Source organism: Serpula lacrymans, assembly GCF_000218685.1.
Source record: "Serpula lacrymans var. lacrymans S7.9 unplaced genomic scaffold SERLAscaffold_13, whole genome shotgun sequence".
Lineage (NCBI taxonomy): Eukaryota > Fungi > Basidiomycota > Agaricomycetes > Boletales > Serpulaceae > Serpula > Serpula lacrymans.
This window is the reverse complement of record NW_006763302.1, coordinates 404,090-424,191: the sequence shown is the minus strand read 5'-3', so window position 1 is coordinate 424,191 and position 20,102 is coordinate 404,090. Positions and strand designations below refer to the sequence as shown.

Genomic DNA, 20,102 nt, shown 5'->3' with positions numbered 1-20,102 from the left:
GACAGTTCCATGGCCTTACCAATGGACTGGTTGTATTGGACCACCTGGTCAAACGAGGGAGGGAGAGGAGTAGTTCCAATTTGGAACAAGTGAGTCCCAGGCAGCGTGTGGTAGGTGTAGCTGTAGCGAAGACAATGGACAAAAGATAAGTGTACCCAAGTGAATGGGACAGCAATGAACATGGGCAACGCAAGGGGATAAACCTTCTCCAGCTCAAAAACTACCCACCCACGCTCCAACCAGGCAAGACGAGCGACCGATGTTTTGATAGTATATGATGGTAGATCAACGTCATAAAGATGGACCTGTTGCCCTATTTGAACTGGCCGCTGGGGCTTTGCTGATATCAGCAGTGGCACATGGTAGTTGACGGATCAGCAACGGAAGTGGATAGGAAGTGGTGACATCAGAAATGGTGGGGGAGCAAAGAAGATGAGGAGGAGAAGGCTGGAGGTGACGAGGAGGTGAACTAAAATGGGGATTCAGAAACGACCGTCGGGTGAGAATAAAAACAAGAGTAAGGGACCCATGGTGGGGCTAGGCAAAGGAAGGGAAGTGAAGGAAATGACAAAAGTGAGGGCACAATGCAATGTGTAGCCAGTGGCGACGCAAAAATTTGCCGAAATGCCGAAATGCCGAAAGTACCGAATGGAAAAGCAAAGGTGAGCGTGACTGGATTGCCTAATAGAGGTGGTGCTGATCAGTCACAAGTTCAAAAAAGGCAATATTAATTACTATTCCACGTGGCACTGTGCCTGTGTGGTGTAAAGGCAAGTCTTTTGGATATTCACTTCATTATTAACACCTGTCTATGCTACCAATCAACTTTGGTGCATGACACCGGCAGTTAATGAGAATTCTTTGCCATGGCACAGCAAAGACAGCTTTTTATGTACTTTTGTTACGACACACAATTTTTGGACCTTCAACTTTTATTCTCTGATCCAACTTTCTTCTTTTTCACATACTATGCCATACAGCACTTTCCCTTTTGTCTAAAACTCCACTTTCTTGCACTGTGCTGCTTTTCTTATTTTTAGCTATAAGTCTCTCACATTGTGGAGCTGGTCAAGTGATACTGCATAGCAAGCTTGCTGTTGGATCAAGTCCCAGGCTATCATAAAATACTCTAGCTTTTTATGATTGGTGTGAGGAATCAATTTTTCTTATCACATTCCCATCATGTCATGATTATCCGATTTATTCCCTGTCACTCCTCTCGCTCTTGGACTAGAGATCACGGTCAGCATTCTATTACTCTTATCCTTTTTCTTCTTATTTTCCATTCATACTCACATTCTGTTGTACTTACAATAAAGAAGAACAGTTGTAGACCCTCAAGAAGATATCCAGATGACATAGCAATGATCCAACACTGTGTCTGGGAATACTTTGGAGGAATATTGATAAGCAAGACGGGCTATGAATCAGCGCCTTCTCATGGGCTTACTGATACAGCCAATTGTACACCTCTTACTAATACTCTCTCTCACACAATTAGTAAATACGATAGATCAGACCACTTTCTCTCTTCCTTTTCTTATTTGTTAGTTGGTTGGTCTGACCGTCACTGTTCACTATATAAGGAAGTACATACTCGGTATATTATTCCTTAGTTCAATATTAGTTTGGATTTGCGCTTATACTGATACTCTTCAACCTCAGTACTCTGATTCACCGCCCTCTTCAGGGACTTGACCAGACATCTGTTGTTGTTATATAGCTTCGTATTTGTTGCCTGACAATTGGTCTAGATTTTAAACTGGTGTCTAGCACCTTCCAGATAATGCCACCAGTGCTCTAAAGCTTCAATAATGGCCAGCATCTCTTTGTTGTAAATTTGATAGTTGTGCTCTGTAGGCAACAAACTATGTGCTAAATAGGCATTTAATTGACAGAACAGCCCCTGTTGTTTACCCACAACTAACTTGGTCCTACCTTAAGGAGTTTCTCCATTCCTCTTTCCCTCACACTTACCTGTCTGAGTTGTGCGCCAGAGTATCAAAATTTTGGTTGTAACAGTTTAAGCTTATCAACAACTTCTTGTTCTTTGGCAACCCAATGCCAAATAATGTCCTTTTTTGTGAGATCGTTCAACAGTCTCATTATCTTTGCAAAGTTTTCAACAAACTTTTGGTAGAAGTTGCCTAATCCAAGGAAGGCCCTAATTCCTTTGATGCAAGTAGGTTCTGGCCATTCTAATATAGCTTGAATTTTCTCAGGATCCATCCTGATTCTATTCTGGCCAATTATTATACTGAGAAAGTCTATTTCCTTTGCTTTGTAATTACATCTTCTGGGCTTGACAAATAGGTCCTAATCCTGTAAGTGTTGAAGGACTTCTTGCACAACCCTGTTATGCTTAGCCTCATTGTCCGACTTTATAAATATAAATAAATTGTCAATGTAAATGACAACACAGTTTTCCATATCCACAAAAACTTCATTCATCATACTCTGGAAGGTTGCCAGTGAATTGGTCAACCCGAAAAACATAACAAGGGGCTTGAAAAATCCTCAGTGGCACGTGAACGTGGTCTTCCAAGGATCTTCTTTGATGTGTACATTATTATACCCCCATCTGAGATCCATCTTTGTTAGGATGCACCAGCCAATTTATCTACTAGCTGACTGACAAAGGAAACCAGAAATCTCATCTCTTTCTGTAGCAGAAAGGGGAATCATATGTCTTTTTCTCAGTTTAAAGGTGTGAGCATCAACACACAACTTGGAATTTCTGTGGAAAGTGGCTCTAAAGAAGAAGCAGAATAAATATCAAAAGAAACATGTTTTTCTATGTTAGTATTTTCTATACTTTTATCTTTACCAGAATCAAGCACCCTATTATTTGTCTCACCGGGGCTACACTCCAAGGGAGACGCTGGTGCAGCGGTTTTATCGTCTATGTTACAATCACATGTCTGGATACAAGTATATACTTCAGATAATTGTTACGCACAAAGTGCTTAACAAAGTCTGAGGGTTTGTCGAGATTTCAAAGAGACTTATCCGAAGACAAGTTCAAGAACGTAGTTCTGAGTAGAGTTCCTCCAATCAGAGTTGGTCTTTTTCTGAGTAGAAATCTGATCTTTAGGAGTCTAGCTTTGTAAGCATAAACTGCGTAAAATTGTATTGAAGAAATACTACTACTGTTACAAGTGTATTTATAGGAAATAAAATCGGCAATAGGAGTTAGGTGTTACGATTTCTATTCCTTTTATGGACTACTCATTTTTCTTTACTCATTGGTTATACCATCAGACCAATGACTCATTTCCTTCACGTACATTTTGGTTTTCTTCACAGACTGCATTGCCTAGTATAGTAGTTAGCTCTCAACGGGCAAGCCTCCCCTAGATAGGACCTAACTCCACTGATCCTACTTCCTATAAATACCCTTGTAACAGTAGTAGTATTTCTTCAATACGATTCTACTCAGTTTACACTTACAAAGCTAGACTCCTAAGATCAGACTTCTACCCAGAAGAAGACCAACTCTCGTTGGAAGAACTCTACTCAGAACTATGTCCTTGAACTTGTCTTCGGATAAGTCTCTTTGAACCCTTGACAAATCCTCAGACTTTGTTAAGCACTTTGTGCGTAACATTAGGTCCTATCTAGGGGAGGTTCGTCTGTTGAGGACTAAGTACTATACAAGGTAATGCAACTGCAAAGAGAACGGAAATGTACATGAAGGAAATGAGTCACCGGTCTGATTGCATAACCAATGAGTAAAGGAAAATGAGTAGTCCGTAAAAGAGGATAGAAATTGTAACATTAATAACTTTAGAAATTTATTTACAAAATGGGGAGCCACCCTTTTATTGCTCGTGCAACACTCTGGGGCAAGGGCCACCTTGTTGTGGTTTACTTCACTATTAAGAGGAGCAAAGGCACCCAAGTGACCTAAGCTCCAAACTCTTTCCCTGAGCCTTCATTTCAGCAACTTGCTGATTGTAAAAGAAGGCCCAGATTTTGTCGTACAAACAACCGGCCAGAGTATTGAGCCAATTGTCCAGCTTTTCTGTTTCTAATTAGTGTGCCTGATTCCCTTGATTTTTTTTGGTTGGGCAGCCTGTGCCCCATTTCTACAATCTCAGGGCATGTGTCCCTCCTGGCCACAGTTGTAATAGTTGCCCTTGAATCTGCACATCTGTCCACCTTGGGCCACGCCAATATCCATAGGAGCACCCTGCCCTGGTTGCAGCCCAAACAGCTTGAACCCATAAGAGTAATTTTGATGTCTGTTTGATGGCCCAGGGCGCCTCTGGGAATACAGTGACTCCAAAAACTGTTGCAATGTTTAGCCTAAACATGGTGTGCAAAGTGCACCACTAACAGTCATGGAAGTTCCGCTTAGCTTTGGTAGGGTCGACAAAAGTACTTGGTCTTGGCTACAAAATGGTTTCTGGGTTATATGATTTGACCCAGCAACTGTGAAAATGTGTCCATTTTAAAACAGTAATACCATCACAACAGTTTTTTCACTTTTGAGTTGGGAGCAGATATCACAATGATATCATAGAATGTTTGGCTTTGTTTGGTCCTATAATCAAAGATACACATATAAATATTGTGTCTGAGTTCAAAAAAGCTCACACACTTCTTTATTCTCAACCACCATCATCATGGAATCCCTCTCTCCTACTTAAGAGAACCGGATCCTTAATCTCCTTGATGCAAGTCAAACTGCTCACTCTATTGCCTCTCCTGGTGTTCATGTTTCTACCATCTCTAGGCTTTGCTCCAAGGAGTGTTCTTCTAAAAGTCTGTTAGAGGTTGTTGATCCAAGCTTTCTCCTGCCAATGTCCACTATGCCATGCATTTTATCTCTATTTGCAAGGCAGAAAATGCTGTCCAGATCAATCAAGTTCTTACCATCATCATCAACCAATCTCTCTCCCCAGACACTGTCCAAAAAAGACTGGCATAAAGGCTGTGGCTAACAGAAATGCCCTCTTCTCTCTGCCAAACATTATAGGGCTAGATTGGACTTTGCTTATGCTCACAAGAACTGGACTATGGATGATTGGAAGAAGGTTATATGATCTGATGAGATCAAAATCAATTTCCTGGGGTCAGATGGACACAAGTGGGCGTGGAAAAAGCCAGGTGAGGCTCGGTGATAATTGGTACAGGGAACTGTCAAGTTTGGAGGAGGTTCTATGATGTATGACTTGGGAGGGAGTTGGGTATACTGCTAGAACTTATAGTAGGATGGATGGGGACCTTTACCTTGAAGAATGAGCTGCTGAACACCCTACAGTATTATGGTCTCAATCCCCCTGATATTATTTTTCAGGAAGACAATGACCCTAAGCATATCTGCAGAAAGGTCAAGAAGTGGCTAGATAAGCAGGAGTTTAGAACTATGCTGTGGCCTGTACAGTCTCCTGACCTTAATACTATTGAACATGGGTGAGGTTATCTTAAGAGGAGGCTTGCAGAGTATAAGCACCCTCCTAATGGGATGGAGGAGTTGTGGGAGAGGATTCAAGTGGAGTGGGAGAAGATAGCAGTTCCAGAGTGTCACAACTTAATTGAAAACATGCCTAGGATGATTCAGGCAGTGCTTAAAGCAAAAGGAGGCTATACCAAGTACTGATATTCCCTCCCTTAATATCAAAAGTAAAAAGACTATTTTAATGATATTGCAATTTTGAAATGAACATATTTTTACAGCTGCTAGGCCAAACCACATGACCCAGGAACCATTTTGTAGCCAAGACCAAGTATGTTTGTTGACTCCACCAAAGCTAAGCAAAATTTCCACGCCTCTTGATGGTGCGCTTCACACACCGCATTTAGGCCAAATATTACAATGGTTTTTGGAGTCACCATAGTTGCTTTTGGTGGTGGACATGCCACTAAATTGCATTTGTAGAGCTCCATGGCCCTACCAATTTTGTGGACTTCTTCTGCCACTTGTGAGAGCTCTTGGCTTCTCATATCTTGCAGATAGAGCTGTTCTGCAATGTGGGGGTTCACATTGTGTTCTAGCAGATCTACTGCATTTTTGTTGCCAAGACCCCCTTGGATAGAGAGGGCCAGGAACCAGGTATATAAATTATCCATCCTCATGTTTCCTTGTTTGAAGGAGCAGATTTGCTAACGCGCCCAGTCACGCTCAGTTTGGGGTTTGAAATATCTTTCAATTTTGATCTGGATTTTCTTCCAGATAGGCCAGGTTTGTGCTATGTAACACTCCTAGAGTTGGCTTTGGGTGTATTGACCCACCACAGGTCCTTTGAGTCTTGACAGCACTGTTGTCACTATTTCAAAATTGTTAGTGAACACATCCCAGTTTGCCTTGACCTGAATCTGGAGCTTGATCCACCATTCGGCAAATCTCGCCTTGTCACCTTCAAAAGGGCCGGGGTCAGTGAAAATTTCAACTTTTTTGTTGATATTTTGTTCAACTATACCAGCACTTTGTGCATTCGGGATTTCCTCAAGTTGTGTGGTGAGATTTGTAACCTTTTCCCACATACAGTAAAGGTGTCAGAACCATGGCCTCTTTGGTGTAACGGAGCTGCGGAGTACAGGGACGGAGTAACGGAGTACTGAGGACAAGATGGGGAATTGGCTTAGCTTGTGCACTAGACCCTTCCACGGACCTTGGTCCCTAACTCATTGGAAGTGGACGGAGAAAAGGTAGAGGATAAAAGGGAGCAGAGTAAAGATCCTTTGGAGAAGGATCAGAAAGGACTTTTAGAAAAGGACTGGTGAGAAAGCAAGAGAATCCAGTTGATATTCAAACTGCAGGAATGGAGGACAGGAGCTACAACTTATATAGTATTAGAGGAGTAGGGGCTCGTAAGGAGTAATGCATAATATAGGTACGGAGTTCCATGCGGACAACTATCTAGCGAGAGGAAATATATGTGCAGGGAGTGTATCATAAGGTCTAAACTCAGAGTCCATGAGGAGTACTAAAATATACAAGGAGAAATGTATGGCGGACTAAAAGTCTGATGCAGGAGTATTGGGGTGGATGACTGGAGTATTATGTGAAACTGGGGCATAGAGTTATGCTGACCGGCAGACCACAAGGAACGTAATCCCAAGTATGCCGATGGTTTTGGGGCTTTGGACTCAGAGAGTATCTCCTTCAGAGACACCGGAGTTCTGTTTTTCAGTACGGATATGACAAAAAGACGGCATTCACATTGACCGTCTGTTTTTGTGACGACATGTTGACTTGAATGTGTAAAGGTAAAAAAAAATGTAACTGGGGCTCCCCACTTGCTATCTGCGGATCAACCTCTTCCCAGCTGGATATTGGATCTTAATCTCCGACTACCCACACTATAGTATTTGAAAATTTATATAAAAAGTAATGTGATAAACCCTGGTCCAAACAATTGTCACAGGTGGTCCACTTGTTAAGCTATCAACCCTTCTCCAACTGGTGAAGGCATGTGCTTGGCCTGGTCAAAGGTATCCAAAGAAGAAGTTTTTGTATGTAAATCTAATCAACAATAGTTCCACACTATTGCTGAGCTAAGGTACTCCCCTTGACACTGGGGACCGTGTATTGTTTGGTTTTGATTATTTCTAGTATCTTGCCCTGAGGAGCTTGCTTGCAGGGTTGGGGCACAAATTTGGTTTCTGCAGGCTGTGACAACACCAACAAGACACAGTCTTGGGGCACTGGAGCACAATGAAAACAACACTCAAAAGAAGAGGAAGAAGGTGGAAGTGGTTACCCATCTGGTAGGAACAAGTTAGTTGTTGGTAGACAACAGGAGGACTCGCTGAGTCCCTCCCCATGTATTGCTCCAGTATATATACTAAAATACATGAGGTACCGTACAGTTGTAAATAAAGTTTAAAGTCTGATGCCTAGCATGTGACCGGTCACATGATGAGTCTAGACACTGGTCAGGTATTGTGTCACATAACTGGTCATGTGACTATGAAAAGCCAAAAATGTAAAGTAAAGTCAATGGTCACATGACTGGTCATGTGACTTAGAAAATGAAAAGTAAAAGTACAAAAAAGTGAAGTGTAAGTAGGTACTGGTACGTCAATTGTAACACAGGCTAGCAAACGCTCAACACCAGACTGGCACCAAAGTCTGATCTTTCGAAAAATGTCCACTTGACCCTGTGGTCCAGGTCTGCACAAAGTGCAAGAGATAAAAAAAAGTGAGTCCTAATGTAACAACCAAGAGTTTGTAAACTCTGGCGCACAACTCAGACAAGTGGTAGTGAAGTGAGGGGAGTGGTTACCCTTAAGATAGGACTGAATTAGTTGTGGGTAAACATGGTGTTGCTGATTTAAATTAATCATATCTCTATAGCATGTGAACCAAATCACATGACCTATTAGGCAATTTTATAGCCAAGAGTATATACTATTCATAATTCCACCAAAGCTGAGTGTAATACTCAAGTTGTTTGATGGTATGCTTCATGCATAACACCCAGAGTAAACATGGAAAGGATTTTTGGAGTCACTGTATATAAAAAATATATATGATATGGTCTTACAAGATGTGATAATAGATATATTACCATCAAAGTGCAACAGGGAATTTCAATACCTTGCCTGCTGATAGATTCATTATAGTTCAAAGACTATGTATTCCATGTTTCTGTAATGTTGTCATTTTATGATAATGGTTGATCATACTATGTGTTACGGTTTTGGCACCACTTCTTTCTCTTCTCATAAGATTATTTATTTCTCTTTACTCATCAGTTATACTATCAGACCAATGACTCATTTCCTTTAATTATTGTAGTGCTAATCTTGTTGACTAAGCACTTGTATTTTGTCTCACTTTACTTATTACACACACTGAGTTGACCACCAGCCTGTTTCACTGTATAGTATGATAGTGTAAAGGTAAGATCTACCCTTACCTAATCACACAGTAAGTACCATATAGTTTTACAGGGTTATATAATATAGTCCTCACAAAAACCCCATTTGGAAGACCTGAAAGCCTCTTAAAAGTGCTGCCAAGAATGCAAGTCTAGGTATGTCCTATTATATGAGGCCACTGAACGAAGTATGAAGGAGCATGGCCTTTAAAAGTTATCCACGCTTCATCCAAGATTGATAGCACCTCCTCAGAAAGTGGTCCCCCCTCACTATTGTAAGAATTATCAGTGAGGAATTCGAAAGAACCCCTGTATCAGCAACATACCTATCTTTTAAATTTGCTTGGAGTTGTTGAAGACTGCTAGCACCAATGATGACTGCATCTCCTGGGTTGAGGAAACTGTGATGTTGAATCCAACGTAATGCTACCTCAGCAAGAGGTATGTTGTGTCTTGCCTGCAATAATTATCAAGCCATGTCCTGTGACGTCTAAAATTCTCACAACGCGGCTACTGACCAATGACAGTCCTAATTCCTGAAAGGCGGCTTGGAATGTCTTATACTTGGATATCAATCCCTCTGCCATTGTGGAACTACTACTGTCCCATCGACTACCCGGCGTAGGAGCATAGATATTTGTTCCTGCCAGTAGACCACGACTTAATATGAAATGCGTTACATCAATACAATATAACTTAACATATAAATGTAACATGGTGAAGACGTACGCTAGTGGGCTGGACGCGTGGAAACGAATCCCATATTTACGAAGGCAGGGAAACAACCTTAGTCATGGTTAGCATGAAAAAGGGGGAGGAGACAGAAAGTCGCCTACTCGGACTCGACATTTCGTTCGAGAGCATTGTACAGGCCTTGGTAGACAGTGGGTTGGATCCATTCATGGGCTTTAGCAATAGCCACGATCTCTGCCACCTGAGCAGCATATTAAGTGGAAGAGTGGTGCAATGCAGTGAAATAGCAGACCTCCCAAGAATAGAAGTTGCTCAAGCCAAACTCTTCGCTGTAATTCTTTTCAGCTTTAATGATTAAAACAGCCCGACAAAAAAGATAATATACGCACAAAAGACCTTCCTTGTAGAGGTCATTCACGCCGCGTAGCGTTTCTTCGTACGAAACGCTTCGGTCAGGGGCATGAAGGAAAAACACTCGTATTTTGTGCGGGAAGAGCACTTCAACAGATTTCTTCACGGTAGCTCTGAGCTTCTCTGGTGAGTGGTCCCCGGGAGCCTCGGGAAAAGACCTAAGAGAATAGCGTTAGAGAAAAGAGAGGAGCTTGATATCCGACCAACTTAGTGTCTACTGCGGCGCCTTGGAGATCCAGTTTTGCAAGATACTAGTATTACAAATGAATCAATATCTAATATGCGCAAAAACACAGGTATCCTCTACCTCCTCTGAAGTGCCATTTCCATAGTATCTAGAGGTGTCGAAGACTTGATGTCCCTGACTGAGAAAATAATGAACAACTTCCTGGCAATCAGACAGATCGTGAATGCGAGCTGCCAAGGCGTTCGGTGCTCCAAAAGCTGCTGCACCCTAGAAGACATGAGTTAGAATCGGAATCAGCATAATAAGTACGCAAGGTCGCATACGAAGATGAGGGGAACACGGGGAGTCATTGTTTTCGAAGACGACTGCAGTCTTTCCCCAACTCATGCTTTATACTTTCCCAAGCACTCCGGGATTATTGCCGATCCACCTGTGAGGGCCAGTCACGGTGTAGGCCGGGGGAACCAGTCAGCTGGTGGGAACCTGTCTAGGAATAGCTGAATGTTTGGTCAGTGCCAGTAAAATGTATGACTGGAATAGTTGACCGACTATTGCAAGGACCGTGCGAACAACCAGTCTGAGAGCCTAAACCATGGCGTCCCAAGCCAGTACTGTAACTCACACGTACTCACGTCGAAGGAAATGTAAGACCTTGAGCTGGCCTCTCAGGAGTAATGCCTAATTCCCGCCTTACATCAAAACAAATGTGGCCGATTTAATGATCTGCGAAGTTAGACAAACCTACACATTTTCTTCGATCACCCCGTTTTCCTGTAATACTGTAACCATGCATTGTCAGAACCACTTGAACAGTTCCGGGAGTTCGCTGCCCTTCCCAGCACAGTCTTTATATAAAGTGAAGAAAACCTTGAAGAAAACCATATTTTACGAGAAAGAAAAAAATGGCACATACGAGGGAAAATTATTGAAATGCAAGCTAACACGTTATAAGCAAAGTGGATATACGCTGAGTAAGAGTTCGTGGCCAACAGCATGAAATGAATGTGAAGGTATGCGGCGTGATTACCGATTGTAGTGCCATGAGTGTCAAAGGCCAGATTGGTCAGAAATGTTTCAATGTTTCAAGTAAGAGGGCGACGGAAGAGGATGAATTGGAGACTAATGCATGTGTTTTATGAGTCGACCCGGTGAAACTTTGAAGCGGTTGGCAAGGGTGAGGTAGTGCTACTTGATGGATAATAGTGTGCATGATATTGTAAATGAAAGGGGTTATGCCATAAAATTCACCAAAACCTCGTGTCATCGTGTGGGAGTTCCCTTAGCATTCGGAACATGACAATATTGGAGGTCAAGCTTGAAAACTGGTAGCAAGAACTCTCAGGCCCGCGGACACTCGTGAAGGGAAGAGACTTACGCCATTCCCAATGAAAACTTGTGCACGTTGTCCTATCAACATGTCTACGGTCTGGGCCACGTACTTGGCTTCCCAGCTGAGTTGGAGCTCTCTGCTGCTCACCACAGACTCCCATTTTTTGATATTCATGAGGGCACTCCTGAGCTCGTTTACCCATTCCATGGCTCCATTTGTCATTATGTAAATTCTCTTCAGCTCTCTGGCTTTACCATACAGCCTGTCCTGGTCGGCCAGTACTTCTTGAATTTTTTCAACAATTTGTTCAATGCTCGGGAAACACTTTTTGAGGTACATTTGCATGTTCTCATCGCTGGTTTCACCCCACCCTCCATCAGTCGGTCTATCGAATTTGTCAGGTAATGATGGAAAGGCATTAAGTCCATTCCAGTCCGCTGACCAATTAGCGAGATGCTGACAGTGGCCCTGAAAATCTCCACGTCGTATGTGAAGGACAAGTAGTCCACGAATGGGGTCAATGTGAGGAGGTGTGAGAAGTGGCGTTAAGTCATGAGTCTCAGGAGGAGGCAGAGTGGGATATGTCTCAGTGAAGTAAGGAAAACGGGAGGAACTAGGTTTGGAGCTGATCAGGTGCTCGTTCTCAGTGAAGGCGTTAAGGATTAGGGGTGACCAGGAGAACTGCAACAGCATGGGCGATTTAGAGAGTGTGGGCCAGAGAGACAGGATCCGTCTGGAACCAAATATCCTGGGGTTTGACATGAGAACGCTAGCAATATCGAACAGGGGAAGAAGTTGTACCAAATTTCAAATAGCTGGTATGATCCCCGCTGAATCTCTACGCACGGATCATCTATTGAGTTCAGTTTCTCTACCCACTTGTCGAATATGTACGATGCAGGCACATTAGAATTCGTCCGTAATTCTTCGTTTATCACAGCGCTGTCTATGATTGTGGGGTTGGGGCAGACCTTCTTAAAATACTCTCTTGAGACTGAACGTGGGACGTCGTCCCCTGGTGGTGACGTAGCGCCAATTATGGGGCCTGGGTTACAGAAAAGTAGTATTGAGATGTGATCATTATATAACGAGAGACAGATTTACCACTGATCATAGCGGAGAGAGGTATTCGAGAAGGAATAAGCTTTCCGTTATACTCGGAGTAGTCGGGACCGTCCTGGTCCCATGTAAAGTTATCAAAAACGAACCTACAAGATACTAAGGACACAAATCGAGAAAGAATATGGTATAGACTTACGCGCGTTTTGTGACGCGCGCGAGATGAGCATTCACGATGAGTTCCTGCATAGCATTGCCCCATCCAGAGCCTGGACGAGAATCAGGATACTTCTTAGACATGAACTGAGTACACACCAGTGACGTGATTTGCTGCCCAAAAGAACTTCGCATCCCGACCCTCAGGAAAAGGTAGAGAAAGGTTATGCTGTGGTAGATGTCGCTCATATTCATGATACTTCTCGTACAGAGGAGGAACCGTGCCAGATCGTATAGAAGGTATTTCAATTTTTCCCGCTTCCCGGCCATAGAAAAAGAAGAGGAGCCCAAGCGCTCCAATCACGACGACGACAACTCGGGTGTAGCGTTTCGTGAGGGACAGACGAGAGGGTGGCCAGATATCCGAGTTTTTTAGTGGTAGTATTGGATTGTCTGAGGTCGGTTTTGAGTGTCGTTGACCTAAATTCATGGTGAAACGAAATAACTATGCCCAGCTGCCTGAGCCACAATCTCTAGCGACGATGATAATATTCCAGGGAGTGAAAACCGCAGCAACCACGGATAATTCCCATTACGGCATGGAATATGTTTGCAGAGGTTTTCAGCCACCGTCTTAGATCTCACTGGCACTCACTGCTAACTACTTATCCCCAGAAACCTACACGGTACATACTACTTTGTGGGAGGATATCAACTTTCTCTCATTAGTAGAGAAACTGTGTTTTTCCGCTCCTCAAGCATGCAAGGGCTTTCTGCAGCTGCAGCAATTAACGATGAGTATCAGATCTCGATTGATCTTTTTTTGTCCAGGATTATGATAGATAATGGTCCTGATCTTCGCTGGGTTACTGCCTTTCACCTATTCCGTCAGAAATGCGGTGAGTGAAATCCGTTGATTCTCTAAGCTAATCCCTAGCCATTGCGACTCTCAGTGTGAGCATGACTCTGGTGTATCCAACATGGAAGAGTCTACAAACGCTCAGTATGAGATTGAGCCGTCCCTTGTCACCTGAGCCCCGGATCAGTGCAAGTGCGAGTAACGATGTTAGATCAGATTATATTCACAGGCAGTATCACTCGATGATAGTTGGGCTAGGCAAGAATCGTCGCTCGTGGAATCTCAACCAAGCCAAATCCACACAGTTGTGGCATCAGCATCATAGCAATAGAAACAACATGGTCAACGACAAGTCGGCCAGTCACTGGAATGGCACTTATGCATATATGTGGCGTCGAGCGTAGATATTACTGTGGAAACCGCCGTGCACATATATCAAACCGTGCTTCTTTGCGACTGGAACACGTCGCTCTAAATTACTAGTCTGTACACTGATTACATACTTGCTGACCTTTCAAACTGCATAGAACCCAACCGAACTTCTGGTGGGGGCACAAAATCTTCACACAAACCTTCATACACATCTCGAACGTGCGTATCCTGTGTCCTTGTTAAGGTGTAGCTCATAATAAAGTTTGTTCAAGCGTGGGCAACAGCTCAACGATACAGGGGCTTCCACGAATGGACCGTGCGTACCTTGGGGCATCCCTGGACTATTGTTTATTCTGTACAAGAGGTTTCTGCCGCATATGCTCTAATTAGGTCTTTTTACAGAACTGCATCTGGTCTAGGGACTCCCGATCAGTTTTCGCAGTTCCCACTACCCACCAAACTGATATACATGATTATGTTCGGTCCGTTGACTAGGTCTACATTTACCTTGGCAGGTGCTCAGGAAAACATCTCGTCCGAAGTCTAATTTTGCTCCGCATGGGAGTTCAGCGAGGGTCGCGTTGTTTCGATTTTCTCTCGGTCCCGTATCAACCGTCAACTTCGCCATGGAAAGAATCAAATGTGTATATGTTTTCGAGCGACGTTTTGACTCTGATGATTTACGAACGAAGTAGGCCCGTGGGCCCCGTTGTGAAATTGCAAATGCACATGACTTAGTAAATTGTTTCATGTTGCATCGATTAGAAATGAGTTGCTACTAATGGGCTTATCTACTAGTGAGTCCCTTGAACCATTTCTCACCGCCGAATTGAATTATATAGTCAGACTCGCTGAAAAAAGTCTCCAGGAATCAACCGTTCAAGATTTTCTATGGCGATGGGCCGACGTCGCTATCTCCTCGCATTTCCTCAAGCCTCAGTTCCTGTACACTCCTATTTGCGTCAACGGTGGCTGCGGCACGAGTTCCGAGCCCTCAAGCCTTGCTTCTGGGTATTGTAGGCATAAATACCTGCTTCTGATTCTCGTTCCTACAGCCAGAGAAAGAGTGATCCGAGCTGATTCGGACTTGATATGCTATATAACTAGGACTAGGGCCCGGATGACGATGGAATGACGCGTCTTTCTACCACGGATGTGAAGTTGCACTAGGATTGAACCAGAGTCGATAATATTGGCCGAGTCGTGGTGAGCAGCTATCAGGACAAACCAATCAGCCGCGATGTGCCTGCATTAAACCACTTGAATGAGAGCTTTGAAAACACGTGTACTCTGCACCATCGGCATATTCTACTTTCCGCCATATTCAGAGCAAAGATATTGGGTTAACTCGTGACATGACAACAACAAAAAAAACATGAACACCGGGTAGACAAAATGTGCTAGTCAGATAAGTGGGGTCATTACTTCGTACTTCTACAATGTCACTCAAATTGATTGTATCAGCGAAAACAAGAGGGTTTACACGTATCTACCCCCAACTGACACTGTTCTGAGGGCATAGGGGATAGCCACTTTTAGTCGCACGAGTCCTTCGACCTCGGGGCTCCATGCGTCCGGACTGGGGAGTGTAGCCAAAAAAGGCATATTCTATAATCATCACTTTCCTTTGTTCGACTTCAGTGTGATGGTCGCTCAACTCTACTATGAAGACAGGTCACTGGGTCTGGATATCGACTCCAGCTGGGACACTCCAACCAACGTGAAAAACTGTCAAGGGAAAAAGAACGTGCCCCATTATAAAATGAAAGAACAATCGTGCGTCATGTGTCGAATCAGGTTGTCGACAAGCTGATTTGAGAATTCTGATTGTGCTCCCCTATATGTACAGGTGACGTTGGACGCATTGATGACCTACTTTCCTGTCATTCGTGTTGGAGTAATACCACGAATACAAGTTCTCAGCATGATTACTGACCCACCATAGAAGTTCTTCTCGAAAACTTACAATTGGCAGGGTCTCGTCATGCCGCCAAAAGCGGCGTCCAAGCAAAACCGAAGTAGCACGTAAGACCTTGGTATTTAACATTTATACCCAACCACAGTGTGAAGGCACCTATAATATAATGATACAAGTCGAACGTGACTGTCCTAGAACAACTCGCAAAACTGCTCACCTTGGTGCGTGGTTGGACCAATCTAATTCCTGGGGAGTGTCACTCTCTTAAGTAATATGCGTGAGCACTTGTGCGCTGAAACAACACCCATGGGAACGTTTTTTACACTTGCAGTGGTCCAAAACCCACGGTGGTGGAGCAGCCAAGTTGTACTAGTACAGGTTTGGTACTAACCATTGGTAGAACGCTGGAGACTGAAGAACTCTTCAAGGTGAGAACGCTTTAGAAAGATATTCACGGGTTTTCGTTTAAAGAAATAGCTGTACACCGGGTACTCACTAAGCCGGTGTCGATGACTTTCAATTTCCAAGCCCAGCCTCGAAGACATGATGCCATCGCCAACGATACACACCCACCTGACCAGGGCTGTGCTACTGAGTGTTCTTATTTAGATCTGGCAATGGCACAGCTGCACCCACCTCGTCTGGGAATGCTCCAGCCCCTCGTGGCCCCGTCTTGAAGATGCAAGAGATAGGGTGTTAGCTCGATCAACTCCTATTGATTATACTACCTGAACCAATCATATCATGTAGTGCAAAAACGATGTAAACTAAAGACTCATCACATTGTGAAGGAAAATTTCCTATCAATGTCTATTCCAGTAACGTAGGATAATGATCTTGAGTTGTCAATCTTGTTCAACTGATGGTTCGCGCAATCCCGAGGGGAACAAGCCTCATCGGGTCTAACAGCTTGAGAGCTTGGGATCGTGGAAGTCGAAATCATGATAGACCCCCCTCCAGCCCCAGCGTACACGGTCCCGAAGTAAATCCAAATTTACACGCAGCCCCTTTACCTTTCTCTTTGCGGTCCTCCGTGACAATGGCAGTCCGCATTGGCATTCCGAAGCTTCCCGGCGCACCGATGCCCAGCGGCCTTTCAGCCCTGCCCGCTGGTATGCCTCGAGGCCCGATTAATATGAGGGTACTGTTCTGACGATTCTCACATCGAAATGGACACGCACGACTCGGCCTATTGATGAAATTATCGACGGGATAACATCATCTCCGCTCCTCACCATTCACACAACAAGCTATCCAACAGCTTTCACGATCGCGACTTTGATGGCATCGATATGATCCACGATGGGATATGGGGCTGTTTCTCCATCGTGAATTCAAGGTTCATTGTCCACGCCCAAACCATATGGAGGGGAAGCAAGGCCACGATGGACACGGTGGTTCCAGAAGAAGAACTCTGCTCTCCGAAGGCGGGCATTTGAAGCACGAAGGTGAACTTTCCTGCTGTCGATGGCAAAGGCATTTCTAGCTCCAAGAATTGTTCGGTCCGGCGGTTAGGTGTTCAAATTTACACCTGTTCGGCTGTTAACAATAGAAAACGGAGGAGAGGTTACCAGTGCATTATTTTCCTACGGGTTGACAAAAATAGAGTGAAAGCGCTTGGACGTGAGGCTAAGTAAAAGAAGAGTGTAGAACAAACGGCACATAGTAGAAGACAAGATTCCCATAGCTTTTTGAAAGCCGTTTCATTCACAGATACCTTTGTTTGTGATGGAAACGGTGCGATCACGATATGTTTAGTCTTGTTCTAACATAAGATGCCTTTGTACTACTTACGTTGTTATTTCGAAAGGGATCTTCGGCAAACTTGAAAAGTGACTTGATGGCCTTGCTATTCTTCCCAGTGCTTCGCCAGTAAAAAAGGACAAGTCATAGCCAAATCATCGAGTTGATTGATAGCAGGTCTCTTCCGTTCTCTTCCGCTGGTAAGTATAACTACTGCATAACGCCTGAATAGGATTGACGGCTTGCAGCATGGGAATGCGAAGACTCGACAATGAATAGAAATCTGGGTCTAAGGAAGTTCTTCAAATAAGTGATCACACTCGGAAGGTACACAAGATGACGAGATGACATTACACCATGTCAAAGATGCTGACCAGCATCGCGCCAGCCATCAGTTGCGTGGCTGATCGCAGAGTAGTGATGGTATTGAGCGAACTTTCTCACCGGGCGGTGGTGGAATAGGAGCGCAGTAACGATACTATTTAAATCTTCTCACACAAGATGAGCCTCGAGTGCGAGTTCTGACCTTCTATACCGACGGGGACCTTTGAGATTATGTACTTGATGGAGCGTCTGTTTGTTTACTGATATCAGGTTATCGATGTAATCGAGGTGGGCGGCTGGTCCATCGATATCAGGCAAATGAATTGATGCAATATTTTGAATTTTTGCGCTCCCACCGCCTGAGGGGCTTGACGCACACATGTTTACTCCACCAATGGGTCCGCGTACGGAAGATAAGTAAAACTCAAAGTGATGTCCTTGATCGTCGTGGGTAGTAGCCAAAGGGGCGGTGGGACGACACCGTTCAACTACTCTCCTCCGCTGGCGGTTACTCACCGGGTGAAAGAAGACGGGATGCAGGGAAGGCGAGAGAAAGGGGATGGACTCATGGAGATCCCGCAGTGTGGCTGACACAGCTGTACGCAATATGTTTCCCTCGAGCATATCCGAAGATGATCTCTGCCTGTCTACGGGCGGCATAAACCCGGTTTCCTTGTGGGGTAAGGTCGACTCGAGGATTGACAAACGGGCGTAGGGGGCCCAAGCGCGTGCCATCCCCACGTCGGCCCCGGTGTTTCAGTCATGCTGGCGACGGTTTCAGTAAATAGTCAATATCTGATCACCGGGGCGCATCAAGAGGAGGAAAAGACACGATGTCTGCTCAGACTTGCTAAGTATCCGTCCTCGACGTGGGAGGCTGTAGACAGGGATGGTCGGCATTGCGGGCCCAGGAGCCGAACTGAAGGCCCACACTACGACTTCGGCAGAGCCTGTATACGAAAAATTCCCAGAGCACATATCCATATGATTGCGCGTGCCTGTGGGCATTGCCTTTGTGAGGCGTCTCTGCGAGGAGTGCGGTGTAGCGGAGGTCATGTCAGACATGGTTCAAGTTTGCCTCTGACAAGTGACACGGCGACGAATCGTGGTGACATTCAATGCTTACGGACCACGGGATTATGAGAGTCAGTGGGGGCCAAGGTCGAAGTTCAGGGTGTTAGTCAGACCGGAAATGCAATCGATTAATATGGTATAATTACAAGTTACTGGTAATCAGATAATGTACATAAGCGATCATCATCTGAACTCCATCGGCTGGTACTAGTAGAACACAGTATCGGAAATGTATGTACTATAATAAAGGGTCAATGCCAAATTATCGTGGGTTATAGTACAACAATTTGAATGGTATAAGTCATGATCGTCGTAGGGGGCGCAGCGTGAGCAAAGGGCGAGAGGGCAAGGAGATAGGCTGTGAACGGCCGAGACGGGATGAAGGTCACTCGAAATCATATTCGACAGCTATTCGGCAAGCGTCGCTGGCTTGGGAGGTTCGGCCATGTTGGCGCAAACTTTGCCGTGATGGAAACGACGCATCGCATGCCGCACAAGAATGTACGGAAAGAGTTGGTGATGGGCTTTGTTCGTCTCGTGAACGAGAGCGCTTCGAAGACTGTGAGAGCTGGGAGAAGATATGAGTTACGAAGTTACGTTATGAGGATGGAAGACTGGGCGCACATTATCGTTATCAGTCTCACAGGGATACGTTTTCCGCTTTAATGGCGATGATGACGGTGAAGGGCCTGGAGAGAAACGCGGGTGTATGTGAGAAGGGGGACGGGCTGGGGTGTAGACGTGAGACGTACCAGGGGATGCGCCCATAGCCTTTGTGAGGTTTTCTCTCCAGTCGCAGACGCGTTTCATGCGGATGGCAAAGGTGTCGTCTGAAGTGGGGGCGATCTCGCGGTCCTCTGAGGAGTGCTCTGGGGTCATGTAGGAGGAGCAGTAGGAGGAGCAGTCCTCGCTGTGTTCCGAGTCTGGGTCGGAGGTGGATGGGTAGGAGGAGGAGGAGGAGGAGGAGCCAGCTGAGCTGGAGTAGACGACTGAAGAGATGCGGCGTGGTGGGGGCGGGGGGCCCTCTACGAGCTGGATGATCTGGATGGCGTGTGGTTGGCGGACGTAGAGGTGGGCGGGGGAGAGCTTTGAGGGGGCGTAGGGGCTGTACATGGAGGAGGAGGGGGACGAGGAGGGGTGCATGA

General features: G+C 44.8%; 5 protein-coding genes across 5 annotated transcripts; all 5 read right to left on the bottom strand.

Moving 5' to 3' along the window:
- Positions 1 to 5,685: 5,685 nt before the first annotated feature.
- On the bottom strand, positions 5,686 to 6,081 carry SERLADRAFT_441913 (uncharacterized protein; the record flags this gene model as incomplete). The annotated part of the gene is made up of 1 exon (XM_007322478.1): positions 5,686 to 6,081. One exon carries the CDS (start codon positions 6,079 to 6,081, stop codon positions 5,686 to 5,688), a length of 396 nt encoding a protein of 131 aa, XP_007322540.1.
- Positions 6,082 to 8,983: 2,902 nt separating this feature from the next.
- Positions 8,984 to 10,472, bottom strand: SERLADRAFT_441912 (uncharacterized protein; the record flags this gene model as incomplete). Its single annotated transcript, XM_007322477.1, has 10 exons — positions 8,984 to 9,101; positions 9,158 to 9,288; positions 9,350 to 9,491; positions 9,561 to 9,617; positions 9,668 to 9,765; positions 9,817 to 9,853; positions 9,914 to 10,093; positions 10,143 to 10,186; positions 10,243 to 10,389; positions 10,446 to 10,472. 10 exons carry the CDS (start codon positions 10,470 to 10,472, stop codon positions 8,984 to 8,986), a joined length of 981 nt encoding a protein of 326 aa, XP_007322539.1.
- Positions 10,473 to 11,096: 624 nt separating this feature from the next.
- SERLADRAFT_476875 (uncharacterized protein) lies at positions 11,097 to 13,229 on the bottom strand (the record flags this gene model as incomplete). Its single annotated transcript, XM_007322476.1, has 6 exons — positions 11,097 to 11,444; positions 11,498 to 12,200; positions 12,254 to 12,497; positions 12,557 to 12,660; positions 12,711 to 12,780; positions 12,827 to 13,229. The coding sequence occupies 6 exons, from the start codon at positions 13,155 to 13,157 to the stop codon at positions 11,367 to 11,369; spliced, it is 1,530 nt and encodes a 509-aa protein (XP_007322538.1).
- A 2,486-nt stretch (positions 13,230 to 15,715) lies between these two features.
- On the bottom strand, positions 15,716 to 16,229 carry SERLADRAFT_476874 (uncharacterized protein; the record flags this gene model as incomplete). Its single annotated transcript, XM_007322475.1, has 2 exons — positions 15,716 to 16,079; positions 16,140 to 16,229. One exon carries the CDS (start codon positions 15,943 to 15,945, stop codon positions 15,736 to 15,738), a length of 210 nt encoding a protein of 69 aa, XP_007322537.1.
- A 3,113-nt stretch (positions 16,230 to 19,342) lies between these two features.
- Positions 19,343 to 20,070, bottom strand: SERLADRAFT_373340 (uncharacterized protein; the record flags this gene model as incomplete). Its single annotated transcript, XM_007322474.1, has 3 exons — positions 19,343 to 19,525; positions 19,582 to 19,617; positions 19,699 to 20,070. The coding sequence occupies 3 exons, from the start codon at positions 20,068 to 20,070 to the stop codon at positions 19,343 to 19,345; spliced, it is 591 nt and encodes a 196-aa protein (XP_007322536.1).
- Between the last annotated feature and the right edge of the window lie 32 nt (positions 20,071 to 20,102).